The sequence below is a fragment of the Cupressus sempervirens genome, chromosome 5 (assembly GCF_028749045.1).
Source record: "Cupressus sempervirens isolate cs-2001-9-10 chromosome 5, ASM2874904v1, whole genome shotgun sequence".
NCBI classification, from domain to species: domain Eukaryota; kingdom Viridiplantae; phylum Streptophyta; class Pinopsida; order Cupressales; family Cupressaceae; genus Cupressus; species Cupressus sempervirens.
In genome coordinates, this window is record NC_143122.1 from 341,734,494 (window position 1) to 341,755,899 (window position 21,406).

A 21,406-nucleotide genomic window follows, 5' to 3' on the forward strand; every position below is an offset into this window, starting at 1 on the left:
ACATTTGATATTGTATTAGTTATCATTAATAGATGTTACTTAAAGTTCAATTGTTTTGTAAAACAAAGAAATGAATGAAAACTATTTTAAAAAGCATTTTGTGATAAGATAAGATGGGTCTTAATTGATCAGGGAAATTCTGTTTTGTAGTAGTAAAGGAAATATGTTTCCATTCATGCTTGATTTTTTCACCAATGCTAAACAATTATGATTGAAATCATGATATCACAGAGTCGTTTGATTTTTTTCACCAATGCTAAACAATTATGAATGAATTCATGATATCACAGAGTTGTTTGTTTGGTTATATTGCATGACACATTCTAAACTAGTTCTTATTTCAAGTGTTTTTTGTTTAATTATTTACTTTTTTCATATTTCTAGTAAACTTGATTATTTTTCTAAGGTATGAAACCAACTTTATAATCGAAAAAATACAATATAATATTATATCGATATTAAATTGAATTATAATTCCTAATATAATTTCAAATCTAATCATTTCGACAGAATATATTCTATAAATTTTTTTAATTCAACTTACAATAATCCTCGCTAAAAATATAATAATCTTATTATTTTGATCTTATTTTTCCCTCATCTAATAATCTTATATTTCTACTACTTTTCTCCAAAAAGATCTATTATAAAACCCCCAAATAATCATACACAATGTCTACTAAACATATAAATTTGTCCAAATTCATACACTTCTATGAATTTGCTCATATATAAAGCACTTTAAAGTGTAAACCAACCTCATGATTATTATGAATCCAAATTTCAGATCATCTTATCAAAACCCATTTCATCTTGGAATTATCCATAGAATAACCACTGAAAAGAACAGAGCTACTGATAAACTGAAACACATGGCCAGGAAAGCAATCTTTTCGATTATCCACAACCAGAAATGTATACAATAACGATGTTTTGCATTCAAAGTAGAAAGCTACATGACCACAGAAAAACCCATACTACGAACATCCCAAGGAACTTTTAATTCCCTGAAATACAAAAGTCACACAAGTATAACAAAACATAAAACGCAACTGCAATTTATTATTAAAGACTATATATATCTTGCACAACATCATGCAGCATATATTATCTATGAAGTAGTAGAGATCATTTGCAGGTGCAGTTGTCACAGGAGCAGTTTGCCCCACACTTGCAATCATTTTCTCCTCCCACTGTCATACTTCCATCCACATACCTTCATACATTATCAACAACACAATCAGTTAATATTCAATCTTAAATGAATAAATCAGAAAACTATAGCAGTGAAACTTAAATGAATGGCTTTGATAGCTTACCCCATGTCAGATGCAGAGCTGGCCAGCACAAATTCCATTGAAACTGATTTCTCACTATAACTGAGATCAGGGTACATGCTGCATCTGTACCACCACAATAAAAAATAACAAAAACCCTTCTACAAATAAATTTGTTTCCATCTATAAAGACCAACAAAGCCATAAAACTATAGAAAAGCAATGGAATGTACTGAATTGAAAGAGAAGTATGAGTAATAAAAAGAGGATAGTTACCCATTGCACCCACTGCCACACTTGCAGTCTGACCCACAACCACATTTTCCTCCACAGCAAGACATGATTATTATTACTCTTTGCAGATGAAGCTCAATCAAACTATTGTTAACAAGAACGAGCAGATCAAATGCAATTATGAAATTTGCACAAGATGGGGTGATTTTATAGAGGAAAATGTGTAATGCAAACAATGTTGTTTCGTCAGCAATGAGGTAAAAGAATGGGGAGAGGGAAGAATCAAATAAAGCAGTCACATTCATCAGAGGGGCCCTGCTTTATGATTTTGAAAAAGAGATGTTCCTAAATATGCTATATTATAGCTTTTCCTTACTTGCTCAAGGAAAGTTGTGTTATTTTAATGGCAGACTGAAAGCAATGTTTGGCATAAGGCTAACTAATAAAAATTAAGAAGTCACTTTCTTTTGCTCAAATAATTGAAGGCTGGCGAAATGAGCAAGGGAGGAGATTATTTTAGCTCAATAAAGGCCACATTATAGGGTGGAGAACCCAAGGTAAGTCTTTTAATAAGTGCTACTTGCTGACTTTTTATTTAAATTTGAAATTGTTTAGACTAAATAATCAATAATAACTTAATCTTTTAGTTTTATTAAAAGATTAATAAATATTAATTTTGTTTCTTTTGATAAAAATATTTTCAATTAATATTTAAGAAAATTTCGATCTATTTTGAAGTTTTTTAAGCTAGTATAAGTTAAGGAACATTGTAACGAAGTATTTCATTGTGACATGAGTATTGTATATTAATATTAATACAATAAAGTTTGTGAATGTTATGATCTTGTAGGATTAAAAAGTTTGCAAATTTGTCATTCCAATAAAGCTTTGAATGAAAGAGTGAACTATTTTAATACAAAAAGTTGAAATCTAAGTTCAATAATCTAACACAAACAAAAAGACCTTGACCTCAATAGATATTTAAATATTGATAATAACATATTTTAATAGCATAATATTTCACAAACAACAAGAATAACTATTCATTAAAAAAAATGCTATAATTTAAAAGTAGAAATAAAATTTATGATTATTTTTCAAACCTATGAAGAAAAAAATGTGATTCATTAAATAATTATCGTGATTGTGCAAAAGTTGGACACCACCTTTGGAAATAACACTATAGTTCCACTTAGGTTAGGAATGATGAACCATTGGCATATTTTATTTTGAAGATAATGATATGTTAATACATATCCATGGGTGAATTAGATACAATAGCTATTTCAAAATAGATTTCTTAAGATAATCTAATTGGAAGGTTATTAGTAATATTACCCTTTTATGGTGGTTAGCTATATTCTAGATTCTATATGTCCTATAAAATTATAGGGGGTTGTAAATAGTAGGGCCCAAAAGTAGCCCTGCAATCAATAATTGGGGAACTTACCAGTAGGAAATTTTCCTTAGCCCAACCAATCCATGGGGTTAAGGGTTTTAACTATAGGTGGTGTTCAAGTTAGGTAGGATTGGGTATGAATGTTGCGTATATAATCTCAAGTTGATCCAATGCAAATTCAACTATACCTTTCTCAATAGAACCGTCCAACCTCATGCTATTCGTAAATGCCCCTATGGGTTGAGTTCCAACAACCCTACTATTCTAATGGAAAGGAGGTAGATTAGTTTCCCCAATTTTTTCACTTAGAATGAGAGGGGGCCACCCAAGAACAAGGGTCGAGAGGAGGGTGCATCAATCAAAAGACTAGTTTTGATTGTGGAATGATTCATAGATAGACTTTTTGTGTTGTTAAAAGGGGATTGTTCTTGAACATTTTGAAAAATATCTCACTGATTATAAGTCCTAGTAAGAGTCAAAATATAATTCTTGAATGTTAGTAGAAGAATTTTTTTTTACAATTTATATTTCATTAAATTTGTGTCAAATATCATATTGAATTTTTTACATTCTTAAGTTCCTCCCTAATTTTTTCCGTTGTATTGTTACTCACTATCATATCTAGATTCTCCTAATCATAATAAATATGGATAATAATTTTCAAAATCATTTTACAAAACCTTAATAAAATTTTAAGATGACAATAAAAAATTAGTTGACAGAGTCATGAACTCATACATTTATAGATAGATATAGAAGGCCTAGGATGAAACTCAAGTTGGATATTTCCAAAGTCTATGACAGAGTCAAATGGGACTTCCTCTTTGTTTTAAAAATTAGGTTTAATAGCAAGATTGTTACTGAAGATGATGATAAAAATGATACAATTCTCTGTCATTGCAAATGGAACTCACTAGGTATCCTTCACCTCTACATGTGGATTAAGATAGGGGGAGCCCCTCTCCCCTTATCTTTTCATTATGGTGGTGAAGGTCCTAGGAAGGAACTTTATTTTTAAAATAATGAAGGAAACCTTATAGGGTAGTAAAGCCACCACTTCTCTACCCTCAAAGGTTTTGTAACAATTTATGGACAAGACCTTCCTTTTTTGGGTCTCCTTGGAAGTTGAAGCTAAAAAATAGAAGGGTCTATTGGACCAATATGTGAAGGTTTCTAGCCAACAAATTAAACTACAAGACTATATTACCTATAGTTTGGGTTGTCAAGTTGTTAGGTTATCGAAAACCTACTTGGGCCTCCCTTTCAATATTAAAGAGGTCACTCAAAAACTAAGGAACTCTATCCTTGAGAAGTTGTAGGAGAAGTTCATGAGGTAGAAAGGTAAATTTCTTATTAATGCAAGAAAACTTCAGCTCCTTATTGCCACCCTACAAGGTATCATGGTCTATTTCCTCTCCTTATTTAAAATCTCTAATCATATGGTGATAAGTAGAGAGGATCAAATTGGATTTCCTCTGGACTAGATTAGAGGAGAAAGCTACGATTAGCCTAGTTGATTGGGTGGTTTTGGTATTTGAAAGGTGGGGTATTTAAATAAGGTTCTCCTCAACAAAATTGGTTGGCACCTAACAAAAAACTCAATGAGATGGTAAAAAATTATGACTTGGCCAAGTACCTTCACAACTTCTCCTTCACCTATAACTTTTCCAATAACATTATCCCATAGGGCTGAAATATCTAGAATAATGTGCTTAGAAACTATAACTCTCTTCATCTGGGTCTGAGGTGGTTATGAATCAAGGTTACAAAACTAAGTTCTAGGAAGATAATTGGATGGGAGGAAAGCCTCTTTATTTAAGCAAGTATATTTATATACTATGAATATTTTGAAGGATCATTTTGGGTTGCTAGTCTAGCACTTTATCTCCTATCTACATTATTGGAGACCCTTGAAAAGAATTTGAAGTGGTTTCTCTAGAACATTAAGCTAGTAACAGAACTCTAGTAGCTATTTTTTTTCTAGAATTCATATGTCTCCTACTAATTATAGGTTTGTTTGGGATAAATTCCAACCAAGGTGTTTCTTTGTCCACTCCTCCTATCTCCTTATGGTTGGCTCAGAGAATACCCGTCTCTACTAGAATAATGTATGGAATTAGAAAATGACACCACAAATTAACTTCTTCTAGTAAGATACTATGCATAAGAAAATTCTAACTATGGATAATTTGAGAAGGAGAGGTTTTCACTTTCCCAATAGATGTGTTCTTTCCAAGTAGGTAGAGGATGATATCTATTGCCTCTTTGTCTCCTACCACCCTGTTTAGAAATATGGGTTTTCATCTTGAAGAAATTATATCTCTCATGGTTGTATAGTGAGAGTGCTCATCAATTTGTGCTTGGCTGGTGGTTCCAACTCTACTCATCCACCTATCCAACCTTTATAGTAATTGATCCCCCCACACATTTTTTGGAAGGCGTGGAAAAAAAAGAATAATCAGATCTTTAGAGATATAAAGACCTTTGTCTTGGTGGTGTTGGAAATTGTGACTATCAAACTATTGTTGGAAAATATTATTGTTTCTAGTTGGAAGAAGCCCTCCAATCCTCTCTCCCTAAGGGATTGTTAAGTGGCTTTGGCATGGTTTCTCCTTGACTCTTTCACAACTATGAAAAATTAAAACAATTTTCTAACAAAAATAATAAGTGGATCCACCTCCCCCAAATTTTCTCTAGATAAATTTTGATGTTGATACTAAAGATGGGGTGGTTTTTGGAGGTGGTATTGTACATGACAGTGGAGGGAATTTCATCTTGGCTTTCTGTAGAAACTTTGGCTCAAATTCCAACTATATGGTAGTGGTTTTATCCCTTGATTGGGGTTTCGAGTTAGCTACCTCCATAGGGAGGCATAAGATATGGGTGGAAATTGATTCCAAGATAGTGATTGAAATTATGAATTGGCAATCAATTATAGGCTAGTCCATTTCTAGTGTGTTGAATGATGTCTAGCCTATCCTTGCTAAGTTGGAGGAAACTAGGATTTGACAAACTTAATGAGGAAGGTAATATGATGGAAAATAGGATGGTAGGGATAGGTATTGGGATTGAAAGAGTGAGGTGTTGGAGAAATATGGCTTCTCTTCTTATGGAAATTCAAATTGTCATTGAGAAATGTCACGTAACATGCATTATGATGATTAATTTATTGCCAATAACATGTTTATGTTTGTTATTTTTGTGTGGATCTATTTTGTAGCCAGCACACCATTTTAACCATTGCTTCCAATGGTTAATCATTAACTCTCCAGGATGCTTGCAATCCAATATTCCTTGTGAGTCCAAAAATTCTTTCACATTTTTTTTTAATAAAAGGAGACGATGCTCCTGATTCTATCAAATATTTGACATAGAATCCTTTCATATTTCTTATTTCTTTCCATATTTGATGAAAAATGTATGCTTGGGAAATTTCTTTTCCTTGACATTTAGATTCAACATTTTTGCTAATTGGATGATTGCTATTGAATATTTTTTTAATTGTTTCAAAACTTCTACTCAATTGCATGCAAAATTCCAAATTTGACTCAATCATATTGAACATACTTATTTTGAGATCAATAAGTAGTAATTTCACCCTAAAATGAATAACTTTCATTAAAAATGACAATTTCTTCCTGATGAAGGAATGAATTTTCTTTTGTAAACACGAACGCCAAATTTTGATTCAAATCCACTCTTTTTTCAATTTGGATTTTATGTTAGGAGAAGATTGATCCATTCTTTGTTTAAAATTAGCTTTCAATTTATTATAAATATCTAGATTGAAGCGATACTCTTCATTCATTTCCAACTAGCTCTATAGTTTTTGCATTCATTTGGCGAGGTAAGATGATTTTATAAATGGTGTACCAATGGAGCTTAGTCATTATTTTTCATTCTTGGAATTATTGTGCTATTATTATTTTTAGGATTTTGCAAAGATTTAGTTAGTTTTCTTTAAGTATACTCTAGGATGTCTTCTTACTTATGATATTTTATCCTTTATGCTGAATTTCCAAAATAACTCTTGCAGATTATGGATTAATTAGAAAAACTCCTCACATGTGGCTTTGTACTGCCACCATGTGAATACTTTTTGTCCTAGTTTGAGCAATTATTTTGATGAAATGATTTATTGCAAATGGTTTCAATTTAATAATTTCATTGGTATGCTTCATTTTTACATGTTCCGGCTCTGTAATTCCTACTCCCTACTTCATATATTTAAGTGTTTTCTCCCTAAGTTCATGTTGGAGGAGCTACAAGAATCTAGGTTAGATTTGGAGAGGGCTAGTGAAACAATGAGGGTGGAACCACAACAAATTGAAGATGAGTGGCATCAAAACCCTTGTGCCTAGATGACCATTTGCAAGGGTGGGCTTCTACCTTTCAAGGAAGCCAGGGAAGGACATAATGAATTTCTTTTAATAAATCTTGTGAACACTTGGAAGGAAAGGAAAGTCACCATTAATGGTATCACCTTTGCTATTAACAAAGAGGTTTTTTATCAGGCCATAGGGTTTTCTATGGAGTATAGAAAATTGAAAAGGGCCACTAAAGTCTTAGATGAGACTAGCCAAAAAAGGATATTCAAGGCCAATGAAAATAGGTTCATCTGTGTGTGGTTTTAATAGAGAACTATTGGAAATATAGTGAGAGAAAGTAAGTTTTTAAGGTTGGGTGTGTGTGTGGGGGGGGGGGGGGGGGGGGTGTGTGGTGGCCACTTCTCAACCTTAACCTTAACCATGCTTCATACTTTATCAACATGTAATATCAGATCAAAAATCTAATTAAACATAAATGAAACACATAAAGAACTAATCAACACATAATACCCAATTTGGTAATGCAAAAACCCTCCAATGAGAAGACAAAAATGCAGTGGGGATGACCCACAAAATCTTCTTTACTGTAGCAATAAAGTATGGATGTTAGAAATATAATTTTGATCACTTCTAATCATCTACCCTATGAGGAGTCTTCTCTATTAAAAGATTACAAGATTTTTAAGTCTACCTTGATTAAATCATTTATACATCACAATAAAGTGATCACTCTATTAGGAGATTTACAATAGGCCATTTACAACTACTCTATTAAGAGATTCACCTGATACATTGGTTAGAATGTAATCAGTTACATGATCCTTTGGTTTATACTTGATTACTAATGAAGGATCTTCTCTTTCCAATATATAATGAGCTCAATGTGATTGATATGCAATATCTCTTCTCTGCACTACTCGACCAACTTAGTCTCTCAACCTCTAATTCACCTTCAAATTCACAATCCTCTCACTAACAAATTCAACAACAAAAAATTAAATCTTAAACCCTTTTTTTATAGCCATCTAAAGAAACTTCTAGACCATGATCTAGGATTAGGATTAATCCTCTTTTCCACTTAGTCATTCCTATTTTCTGATTGGTTGATCATAAAATATAGAGATTAAAAATCTACAATTAAAGGAATAATTACCTCCTTGATTCTATACTCTAATGTAGAAACATTATTATAGCTTGGAAAAAAATGGTTTATATGTGTGTTTGTGACATTTCAAACTCAAATACAAAAACTATGCAACTCAGCATACATAGCTTGCTAGCTTTCATCTTAGCTTGTTCTTCATCTTTCCTTTAGCATGAACTTCTCTTGGAATATACTCTGTACATCCCCTCTTTTATCAACTGCTTTAACACTTTCCATTCACCATTATTTCCTTCTATATAACTCGACTTGTGTGTTGCCCTTTAAATTTCTTGCAACAACTAGATTTCTTGACAATGCTTATGTACACTTGGTAGCTATACCTGACTCAGCACATAGTAAACTTATTTTATTCTTCACTTTGCAACTCGACCTATATGGTAGCTTGGTTGCAATCATGATCAACCAAATTTTCCTAGTAAATGAATAAATGTTTTGCAACAATAAGCAATTTACCTTCAAGGTTAACAATTTCACACTTTGGCATTAGTGGGAAAAAGACTTATCATTATAAAAAATATATACATAAATAAACTTCAAAATTGTAACTCCCCATTTGGGTGTGTTTTATATCTTATCTTGGTAACTATATAAATTTCCATATTTCTCATTATATTGGATCATAGCAAAATTTATCCCTTGTATTTTTATATACATATTTCCTCCTTTTCTTTTCATGATTACCTCATAGTAACATTGAGCTGGGCATCAGGGACTTTACCAAACTTATCCAAAAATGGGTGGTGTCATCTCATAACAATAGACATTGTATTATGGTAAGTGCACCAAGTTGTGGTGCTAAAATGGGGGTATAAGTGCACACTTTTTTTCTAAAATCAACAATTTTTGAACCTCGACAAGAGTTTGAAGATAGTTACGCTCAAAATGTTAAGATATGGTAAAGAAAAAAGTATTAGTCCTTTGAATCTAGTTTCTAATACACTAATTATTTTTCAAAATGGTTTAGTTTTAGGCCCTCAAAAAGGGGGCAATGGAAAAAGGTACTTTTTTTTTTCAGAAAAAACATAACATAGTGCAAAGTGTGGCCCCCCTAAAATTTTTAAGTTTATTTTGAAATTCTTTAATCGCTCTAGTCAAAAGTTACCTAACAACATTTAGTTTATCCAAAAAAAAATGAGTAATTTTATAACATGTATTTTTTTAATGAATTTTGTAATTGGACATCCCAAAAATGTGAAATATCTATGTGCCACCCTAGAAATTATTAAAAAGTAATCCAAAATAAAAACTTCTTTTTTTCAAAGTGTGTAGAATGGAGTCTAGTTTCTAAAAAACTAATTTTTGGCAAAATTTGACAAATGAGCTACAATCTACACCCCAATTAGTACATGTTGGTTTTTGAGAGAAATTGGACATACATTCAAAAGAAATTATAGGTGAAAGGTTTGAAATAATAGAATTTGAATTAAATTATATGGTTATATAGCCAACACAGAGATTTATAATACTATGTAACCTGATTTTATCGATTCTCAACCATAGGAAAACTTGAAGGAGAGGACAGAACAAAAAACAAGCATTTTTTGTATGATTTCTACAAGACATGTCTCATACCAGTTTAGAGCCTCGAAACCTTTGGGTTGGATCCTTAAGGAAAATCCAAGTCTTAGACTTGGTGGTATCCAATGCTTTAGATAGTGTGTGCATGCAATAGGGCGTATGCGCTATAGTGTTTGCGCACTATTTAAAGCCTTTCTAAATTGAAGGCTTAAATAGCGTGTACTCACTATTTAAACCTTTTCTAAATGGATGACTTAAATAGCACATACACACTATTCAACCTTCAATTTTAATAGTGAGGATGGATAAGAAGAGAGGGAAAGAGAGAGAGAGAGAGAGAGAGAGAGAGAGAGAGAGAGAGAGAGAGAGAGAGAGAGAGATAAGGGAACAAGTATGAGATAGGATGAAAAGAAAGAGAGAGGATGGGATAAGGAGGGAGGGAGAGATAGGGGGAGAGAGAGAGATAAAGTATGGGAGAGAGAGAGAGAGAGATAAAGTGTGTGTGTGTGTGTGTGTGAGAGAGAGAGAGAGAGAGAGAGAGAGAGAGAGAGAGAGAGAGAGAGAGAGAGAGAGAGAGAGAATAGGAGATGGGAGTTCAAAGTGTACATGGGATAGAATACATAGAAAGATAGAGGGACATAGAGTAAGGTATGGGAGAGGGAAAGGGAGAGAGGGAGAGGGAGGTAGAGAGAGAGAGAGAGAGAGAGAGAGAGAGAGAGAGAGAGAGAGGAATGGTGGTTCAAAGCATACATAGAATAGGATACACACACACACACACACACACACACACACACACACACACACACACACACATATATATATATATATATATATAGAGAGAGAGAGAGAGAGAGAGAGAGAAATTATTGGATGATAGAGGGAGAGGGAGGTAGGGGAGAGGGAGAAGGGGAGAGAGAGAGGGAGAGGGAGAGGGAGAGGGAGAGGGAGAGTGAGGGAGGGAGGGAGGGAGAGGGGGAGAGAGAGAGAGAGAGAGAGAGAGAGAGTAGGGCATGGGAGTTGAAAGCATATGTAGGATAGGATTCATAGAAAGAGAGGGGGACATAGAGTAGGGAATGTGTGTGTGTGAGAGAGAGAGAGAGAGAGGATGGGGTATGGAGAGGGAGGGAGAAATGGAGAGAGAGAGAGAGAGAGAGAGAGAGAGAGAGAGAGAGAGAGAGAGAGAGAGAGAGAAGAGGATGGGAGTTCAAAGTGTATGTGGAATAGGATGCATAGAAAAAGAAAGGGACATGAGAGAGGGATGGAGAGAGAGAGAGAGAGAGAGAGAGAGAGAGAGAGAGTGAGAGAGTGAGGGATGGGGTAGGGAGGGAGGGAGGGAGGGAGGGAGGGAGAAATGGGTAGAGAGGGAGTGATAAATGGAGAGGGAGGGAGAGAGAGAGAGAGAGAGAGAGAGAGAGATGGGAGTTCAAAGCATACTTGGGATAGGATTCATAGAAAGTGAGAGGAACATAGAATAGAGGATGGTAAAGGGTGTGTGTGTGTGTGTGTGTGTGTGTGAGAGAGAGAGAGAGAGAGAGAGAGAGAGAGGAATGGTGGTTCAAAGTGTACATGTAATAGGACACAAAGGAAGAGAGAGAGGGACACAAAGCAGGGAATAGGAGTGTGATGGGGGGAGAGAGATAAATTGATAGGGAGTAGAGGATGGGGGATCAAAGGGTACATGGGATATGATGCATAGAAAGTGAGGGATGGACAAAGAGAGAGAGGAATGGTGGTTCAAAGTGTACATGTACTAGGACACAAAGGAAGAGAGAGAGGGACACAAAGCAGGGAATAGGAGTGTGATGGGGGGAGAGAGATAGATTGATAGGGAGTAGAGGATGGGGGATCAAAGGGTACATGGGATATGATGCATAGAAAGTGAGGGATGGACACATAGTAGGGGATGTGAGAGGGTGGGATTAGGATAGAGAGATAGAAAGGCATGAGAGAGAGAGAAAGGAATGGTGGTTCAAAGCATACGTGGAATAGGATGCATATATATATATATATATATATATATACAGAGAGAGAGAGAGAGAGAGAGAGAGAGAGATAAATTATTGGATGAGAGAGGGTGAGAGGGAGGGAGAGAGAGGGATAGAGAGGGAGAGAGAAGGAGAGAGATGAAGGGAGGGGGGGAGAGAGAGATGATAGGGAATAGAGGATGGAGGTTAAAAGAGTACATAGGATAGGATTCATAGAAAGAGATAAAGGTACATAAATTAAGATTTGGGGGGGAGAGAGAGAGGGAAAGAGTATGAGATAGGATGGAGTAAGGAGAGAGGGAGAGGGAGAGAGATATTATTAGATGATATAGGGAGAGGGAGGTAGAGGGGGAGAGATATTATTAGATGATATAGGGAGAGGGAGGGAGGGGGAGAGAGGGAGAGGGAGATAAAGAGGGGGAGAGAGAGGGAGAGGGAGAGGGAGGGAGAGAGAGAGAGAGAGGAAGGGGTAGGGAGGGAGGGAGGGAGAAATGGGGAGAGAGGGAGCAAGAAATGGAGAGGTAAGGAGGGAGAGGGAGAGGAGAGAGAGAGAGAGAGAGAGAGAGAGAGAGAGAGGGGGGGGGGGGGGGTTGGGGAAGGAGGAGGGAAAGAGTTATGGATAGGATGTAGAGAGAGGATGGGGTAGTGAGAGAAGGAGGGAGAAATTGAGAGAAAGGGTGAGGGAGAGGGCGAGTGAAAGAGAATAGGAGTTTCTATTATTGTATGTGATTTTCAATAGTGCACACTGTACACTCAAAAGTGTCCCACTGTAAACCCTTCTATCCAAATGATTTCATGAGTTTGAAATGCTTGGATGCCAGCTTAGAGCTCCCTATCCATGGAGTGCAAGAGTATATATTTCAAGAATAAGAAGGCTCTTAGATGAGCCTTAGAGATACTCTTCTTGCTAGTAAACCATGCAATGGGAGGTTCCAAAGACAAGATGCAAGAATGCAATGCAACTAAAGATTAAACTAGAATAAATATGAAAAGTGCAGCTATTCTAAGCATGGATGAGAGTGTTACAATCCAAATATTAAGCTATGTGAGATAGATTATTGAAAAATAGAAGCTAAACTAACATGCAACATGAATCTAAGCTAAAATGCTATGGTATGAGAGAATGTAGACAAGAAATAGAAGTTCTCCACAAAGCTCCAAAGAAACCTGTTAGAAAACCTACAACATAACATTATTCAAAATGAGGATGGATGGATGATTGGGAAAGCTCTCTCCCTTTTAAAGTTGTACGGACGGTAGAGATCAAGATGAAGATGGTGGATGATCAATGGTGGAATTTGAAAAGAGGAGAGATCCATGTGCACACACAAGTCAACCAATAGAATATAAGTTGACTTGTCATATAAGACAAAAGTCACAAAGCCTTTTCTTTTAATTGCAAAATAGAAAAGGACTTTATGTGTGCACTTTAAGTGGGTTAGAAGAATGGGGTCTTTTATTTAATTAAAAGGGGACATGTTATTTTAATCAAATAATGAACTTAGGATAGCATAGTCAAACTATAGGTTATAATCAAATAAATTGATTATTAGCAATTTGGTCTAGGTAAATGATTGAATTAATTTTAGCCAAAATGTTGAAAAGGGGGCTAATAGTCTAGATGACCATTTTTAGGTGATTACGTTTGCCCCTCTTTGACTAATGCATGATCAATCTGGGAACACATTATGTCAAAGAAAATAGAAAGCCAAGTAGGCAGTGATAGATATAGATGTCTGATTCCAAAGAATGAAATGCAGAAATAGATAGCAAGTCCTAAATGCACAGCCTGATAGCGGTAGTACTGAACATTAGGAAGATGATGTTAGAATCCAAAAAGAATTTTAACACCTAGCAAAGCGAATAGATTGAGAATAAGCGATAAGGTCAAACAAATGCTCCTAAGAAATAGATAGTTGTAACAATCAGCAATAGAGTATTTCTGCCCCCTCGGGATCGAAATCAAAATGAGGTAAGAGGAAGCAAAAACTAGCGAGACATGAGAAAATTGAGATATAGCAATGTCTGATATGATAGATAAATGATTAGAACCCAAGAATGATTATAAGAAACTGATAAAATGCCCCAGTTTGACTAGAGTTGACCTTGAAGGATATAGCATAAAAATTAGGTTGAAACGAGTAGAAAGGTGATTTTAAATTGAAGTAGATATGAAGTATGGAAATGATGAAGACATGAAGAAATGAAGATGCCCCAGTGATGATTCAGAGATTAGACCTCAAAAGGTCAGCTAACTGCTCAAAAGAAAGTAGAATTTTAAAAAACAATTTTGACCATCAAGATGAACTCAAATTTGGATTTCAATCCCAAAAATGAATCTAGGATGTTGAAATTATTTAAGAGGTCAAAACTTTATATAATGTGATGATAAGATAGAAAAGAGATCAAGTGAAAGATTAAGAAGGTAAAGGACATGAACAAGAAGAAAGTAAAGAAATATATGAAAGGAGTTAGCCGATATGTCTATGAAAAGATGAGGAGAGAGCTCTCCCCATATGCAAGAATGCAAGACTAAGCTAGAAAATGAACCTAAAATGCAAGCTAATATGAAAAGTGGTTTACCAGCAAGAAGTGCATAACATTTAGACTCTTAATTTCATCATCGAGCATTTATTAGGGACATCATGAGATCATACAACCATCACTAGCATAACTATGAGGATATGAATATGATCGATATCAAATAGGTATGTGGAAATCCAATCTAAGCATCAGAGACATGTAAGTCAAGATAAGTACATGATTAGATTTCCTAAGTTTAATTTAGCAAGATTACACCTATATCAAGGCATAAGCACTAGGATAAACCCCAAGTGTGTGGTCTTGTGAAACAGTCAAGGATGGTACATTTATAAGTCAAAGTGTTGAATAGGAAAAGCACGAATGCTTACAACACTATAGACAAACAAAGTATACCCACAAGCAAAAATCAAGAAAACATGCCCCATACCCCCAATCTTCTAGTCAATGACATCCTTGAAAGACTATTAGGGATGGAACGTATAGTAAATAAATCATCATAGACAGCACACAAAGTAGATAAAGATCAACATAGCTTAGTCGTTTAAGTGTTTAAAGTGCATGTGTGTAAGTCACTTGGCCATTTCTTCAAGACTTGATTTTGATAGTGAGAAATATCGCAACATCGGAGACTGTAGGTAAACTATCTAAAAAGTGTTGAAAAACACTTGATGTCAAGGTGGGGGAAGTGTTGAGAAACACTATTTTGTAAGTTGTCCAAGAAACCCTAATGCACAAGAATACCTCATTAGGCTAAGAAGTTGTGCCCCCAAGACGAGGACAAGAAACAATTCCAAGCTAGGAAATGTGTAGAAAAATAGGTGATTGAGACTGATAGACACAGGTGCAAGGGTCTCAAGTAGTGCCTGTTTCCAGGTTTTCACCACTTGACAGATTTTTTCAGGACTTTTTTCAATTTTTTGTATTTTTGTATTTTTAATTTTTGTTGGTGATACATCAAAGCACCTATTGCTAGGTTTTCACTAAGATGATCATTTTTTCATGACATTTTCTGATTTTTAGGATTTTTTCAGAATCATAGATATATACAAGATAGCTGAGTGACAAGCCTCTAAGTATAGAACTTCTTCAAGTGTAGGATGTTGATAGGCTTTGCAAGTTCTTCCCCCTCTGAAGTAGACAACTAATAAGCACCAGACCCAAATGTTGCTATGATAATGTAAGGACCCAACCAGTTAGGTTCAAATTTCACTTTCTGCTCTCGATGTTGCTGATTTTTTGGATTCTCTCTAAGCACGAGTTCACCAACCCGGAACTCGCGGGGGTGAACCTTCTTGTTATATTGTGTAGACATGCATTTCTGATAAGCCCTCATGTGATCAAAAGCAACCTTACGACGTTCATCAAGAGTCTCTAATTCCTGTACTCGCATAGCTCTATGGTCTTCATCAGTTATTAACCCATGTAAGGAGATGTGCAAGGAAGGTATCTCGACTTCTAACAGGAGAACAACCTCAGAGACATAGACTAGAGAAAAGGGTGTAGCCCCTGTAGGAGTACGAATAGAGGTTCTATAGGCCCAAAGTGTCGAATTTATTTGCAAGTGCCAATCTTTCCCAGACTTGTGAACTATGCAGTGTAGGATTTTCAGCAGTGTTTTATTAGAGGCCTCAGCTTAGCCATTCCCTTGGGGATAGTAAATGGAGTACCAGTGTTGCTTAATTTGAAACTTTTTGCATAGTTGTTTTAAGTCTTTTTTCCTGAACTGCCCTCCATTATGCGTAACAATAGAGGATGGGATACCATATCGGCAAATGATGTGATTTAGTATAAATAGGGCAACATGTTTTCCTATAGCAGCAGATAATGGTATAGCTTCAACCCATTTAGTGAAATACTCCATTGCTGTGATGATGAATTTATGAACGCTGGATGAGCTTGGATGAATCTTTCCTACCAAGTCAAAGGCCCATTGCTAAAATGGCCAATATGTCACAGAAGGGATTAACTCTCACCCGGGAGCATGTATCAAGTTGCCATGGAGCTAACATTTCTGATAGGACTTTGCATAGCACACAACATCAGCTTGCATGGTGGGCCATTAATAACCCATCCTAAGTAGTTTTCAAGCAAGTGCAAGGCCATCAGAATGTGCCCCACAAATGCCATCATGGACTTCGGCAAGTGCCTTCTCAGACTCTTCTAGTTCTAAACACCTAACCAACATTCTGTCTAGACCTTTCCTATACAAGTCACCAAAGACCAAAGTGTAGTGTGAGGCATTAAGAAGGAGTTGGCATTTTTGGTTGCGTGTGAGGGTTTTGGGAATAACCTGATCATGTAGGTAGGAGAAAATAGCTGCATAGCGGGAGGAATCATGACCCACAATAGTGTAGATCACGTAGTTATTTGAGGAATCATACGCTGGATGACGCAATTCTTCCACCAGAAACTCAAATCGCGATTCATGTTCTTATAATTGGAGGATAGATGCTAAGGTGGCCATAGCATCAGCAGCCTTGTTTTTTGCTCTAGGAATCTATTGGAATGTTACAAAGGTAAAATAATTCCTTAGAGCATCTATCAACTTTTTATAAGGGATCAACTTGTCATCCTTTGTTTGATATTCATTATTCACTTGGTTCACAACCAGTTGAGAATCTCCATAGATGTGTAGCTCAGTTATTCACCATTCAAGGTCCATTTTCATCCCATTTGTTAATGCTTCATACTCTACAATGTTGTTTGTACATGGGAACAATAGTTTGTAGGATTTTGGGATCGTATAACCATGAGGGGAAACAAACAAAACCCCTACTTCAGCTCCATTTTGTGTATGGGATCCATAAAAAAACATCTTCCATGTTCTGTTAGTAATGTACATGATCGAGGCATCTGGAAACTCAATTTGCATAGGTGCTACATCTTCAAGTGGGAAGTCAGCCAACTGGTCAGCTATGGCCTATTCTTTGATTGCCTTATGTTCAACATACTGAATGTCAAATTCGGAAAGAATCATCATCCATTTAGCAAGGCGACCATTAAGTGCAGCTTTACTTAATAAATATTTCAAAGGTTCTATCTTGGCAATCAAGTGAACTGTATGGGCCAACATATAATGCCAGAGTTTTTGGGAGGCAAAAACTACAGCAAGACATGCCTTCTCTATACTTGTATAATTTAGTTCATAAGCCACCAAAGTTCGACTAATATAGTATATGGCTCTTTCTTTACCCGTCTCATCACTTTGGGCTAAGAGTGTCCCTAGAGAAGAATATGTAGTTGAAATGTACAGAATCAAAGGTTTTCCCAAAATGGGTGGCATCAAAACTAGTGGTTTTACCAAGTAGCCTTTGATTTGATCTAAGCTTTGTTGACAATAACTGTTCCAAATATGGGTAGATCCTTTATGCAGATTTTTATTGAAAGGTTGAGCCTTATTAGCTAATTGAGAGATAAATCTTCTTATGGATTGTAGCCGTCCTTGCAGACCTCTAAGCTAACTGATAGTCTTTGGTGGAGGCATATCCATGATATCTTGGACCTTTTCAGGGTCAACCTCAATGCCTTTTGCTGAAATGATATAACCTAGCAATTTTCCAGAAGTGACACCAAAGGCACATTTTTTTGGATTCAGCCTAAGTTGGAATTGTTCCATACGGTCCAATATCAAACTAAGGTCTTTGAGATGTGTGTCTCATTTCTTTGATTTTTCCAATGTGTCATCAACATAGTCTTCCATGTTTTTATGCATCATATCATGAAAGATGGTTGTCATTGCTCTTTGATATGTAGCGCCAGCATTTTTGAGCCCAAAAGGCATGACATTCCAGCAAAAGGTACCCCATGCACATGTAAAAGCTATCTTTTCTTGGTCTGTTGGAGCTATCTTTATTTGGTTGTACCCAAAAAATCCATCCATGAGTGAGTACATCTCATAACCTGCAGTCATGTCCACTATCATATCAATGTTTGGTAGTGGAAAGTCATCCTTGCAGCATGCTTTATTGAGATCTCTAAAATTAGTACAAACTTGTATGGATTTGTCATGCTTGGAGATAGGTACAATGTTGGAAATCCACTCGACATAATCAATGGCCCTAATGAAGTTTGCATTCAATAGTTTTTCTAACTCTGTCTTGACCAGTAGGGCCACTGTGGATGCATTTTTCTCAACTTCTGTTTGACAGGCTTGACATCTGGTGAGATTGATAAGTGATGCATGATGAGATCTATATCAAGCCCTGGCATGTCAGCGTATGTCCATGCGAAGTTGACCTTCTTGTCTTGAAAGAATTGAGCAAACTCTATCTTTTCTTTGTCTAACAAAGATTGAGCTACATGGATAATCTGAGGACATTCTTCTATTCCCAAGTTGATAGGCTATGTAGGTTCAACTAGAACTGAAGATCTATCCTAGAAATAGCTTGGCAGACTACCAAGTACCTCATCCGCAGGTGCCTCCCACAGTGGGTGCCAAAAATGTACACTCAAAAGTGTCCCACTCTAAACCCTTCTATCCAAATGATTCCATGAGTTTGAAATGCTTGGATGTTGGCTTAGAGTTCCCTATCCACGGAGTGCAAGAGAGTATATTTCAAGAATAAGAAGGCTCTCAAATGAGCCTTAGAGATATTCTTCTTGCTAGTAAACCATGCAATGGGAGGTTCCAATGACAAGATGCAAGAATGCAAATGTCCCAAGGAGTTCCTCAAGAATGCAATGCAACTAAAGATTAAACTAGAATAAATATGAAAAGTGCAGCTATTCTAAGCATGGATGAGAGTGTTACAATCCAAATATTAAGCTATGTGAGATAGATTATTGCAAAATAGAAGCTAAACTAACATGCAACATGAATCTAAGCTAAAATGCTATGGTATGAGAGAATGTAGACAAGAAATAGAAGCTCTCCGCAAAGCTCCAAAGAAACCTGTTAGAAAACTTGCAGCATAAAAATATTCAAAATGAGGATGGATCGATGAGGGGGAAAGCTCTCTCCCTTTTAAAGTTGTACAGACGGTAGAGATCAAGATGAAGATGGTGGATGATCAACAGTGGAATTTGAAAAGAGGAGTGATCCATGTGCACACACAAGTCAACCAATAGAATATAAGTTGACTTGTCATATAAGACAAAAGTCACAAAGCCTTTTCTTTTAATTGCAAAATAGAAAAAGGACTTTATGTGTGCACTTTAAGTGGGTTAGAAGAATGCGGTCTTTTATTTAATTAAAAGGGGACATGTTCTTTTAATCAAATAATGAACTTAGGATAGCATAGTCAAACTATAGGTTATAATCAAATAAATTGATTATTAGCAATTTGGTCTAGGTAAATGATTGAATTAATTTTAGCCAAAATGTTGAAAAGGGGGCTAATAGTCTAGATGACCAATTTTAGGTGATTACACACACACGGTATTGAGAATTACATTTCTCCATACCACGTGCATGCTAAATATTGAAAAATCCATTTTTTAATCAATCTCCAATATAGCAACCAAATTAACCATATTATCTATAAAAGACAAGTTTGGATAGCTTTAAATTAGGTCTTTGGTAGGATTCAAATATCTTTGAATTACCTCCAAATGAGTTGTCAAAAAATATTAAATTTTTGTGATCTCTTCTCTTAGTCTACAATCCTCTTGCATCAACTCATTCTATTTTCCTTGGAAAAATTCTAACTTAGGAAAATGTACTAAACTTGAACTTGCATCCAAGGTCAGTGTGTTATCATTTTGCTATAAATTGACATCAATCTTATCCATTTCTTCTCTTATGTCTTTTGTAATTGATGGGACATGACACAAATTCATAAAAAATATATTTACATTCTAATCCATCTTTTCAAAACTACTTACATGATTAGAAAGTTCAACCTATTTGACTACAATTTCTCTTAAAAATTTCTTCATCACCTTGTTCTCAATCTTCCTCTCTAGCCATTGCATGAGTTTTTCTTGAGTATCAATGTCAGGGTTGTTAACTTCCTCTGCAATCTTTACCAAGTGATCAATGATAGGTCCCTTTTTATGTATGTTATATATTTGATATCATGTAGTACTTTCCTATGTTGATGAGCTTTTTCCATATTTTCTTTCTTGGCATTTCTATCTAGAAAGTCAATAAGTTTCCTCATTTTCTCAATTCTTAAATTTATCTAATGCACAACAACAATCACAATCTCTTCCTCAAGTCTAATAGATTTTCCTTTTATGCCTTATGGTGAATGCTTCACCTTCTTCTTCATTTTCATTCCCTTAGAGTTTGGTGTGCTAAAGCTCAAGACAACTTGATGTTCTTGTATTGAGACCTCTAGACTCAGCCTTTGATTGTCCACTCTAGTTTCCTCATCTTGTTTATGCGTCATCTTTTTTCTTGCCTCTTTGGTACTAATAACCTTAATCTCTTCTATACCATCTTGTTGTAGGGATTCATTCTTCTTCTCCTTGTCAACATCAAATTGGAGTTCACTAGTGGAACTTGTTTGTCCAACCTTGTTAATTCCCTCAACTTGAGGTCTTGAGGCACTCAATCTCTAATTGGTAGTAGACTAGTCTATATTATTAGTTAGGCTCCTTTCTTCCTTGTTACCTTCATTATTTACATCACCATTTCTCTCTCTAGATCTTGGAAATGTAAGAGGAGTAACTAGGAGGAGAGGTTGAATTAGTTACCACAAAAACAATTCCAAATCCCCAGATGTCTAAACAAAATTCTCTTTAGTAAAACAAATCCTTTCTCTGCTCAGTTAGAACTAGATATACACTATAACTTAGTTAACAAAGCACTCTTAATATATTAATGTGTATTAACCTTAAGTAACTTAGTTGTAGAAATATAAAGCATTAAGGAAATAACATGAACACATGAGACACCAAGATTTAACATGGAAACCCAATTTGGGAAAATTGCCATAAACCATAGTTTCCAGTGCTTTTTAGATATCTCATAATTCTTTTAACTTCCATCATATGATTTTCTCTACCATTTG

At 35.5% G+C, this 21,406-nt stretch overlaps 1 protein-coding gene across 1 annotated transcript; it reads right to left on the reverse strand.

Annotated features, from left to right (window-relative positions):
* Window positions 1-875: 875 nt before the first annotated feature.
* Window positions 876-1,713, reverse strand: LOC149556094 (metallothionein-like protein type 2). Its single transcript, XM_089833737.1, has 3 exons — window positions 1,554-1,713; window positions 1,320-1,403; window positions 876-1,216 (listed from the first exon to the last, which is right to left on the reverse strand). The coding sequence occupies exons 1-3, from the start codon at window positions 1,616-1,618 to the stop codon at window positions 1,129-1,131; spliced, it is 237 nt and encodes a 78-aa protein (XP_089689863.1). The 5' UTR covers window positions 1,619-1,713; the 3' UTR covers window positions 876-1,128.
* Between the last annotated feature and the right edge of the window lie 19,693 nt (window positions 1,714-21,406).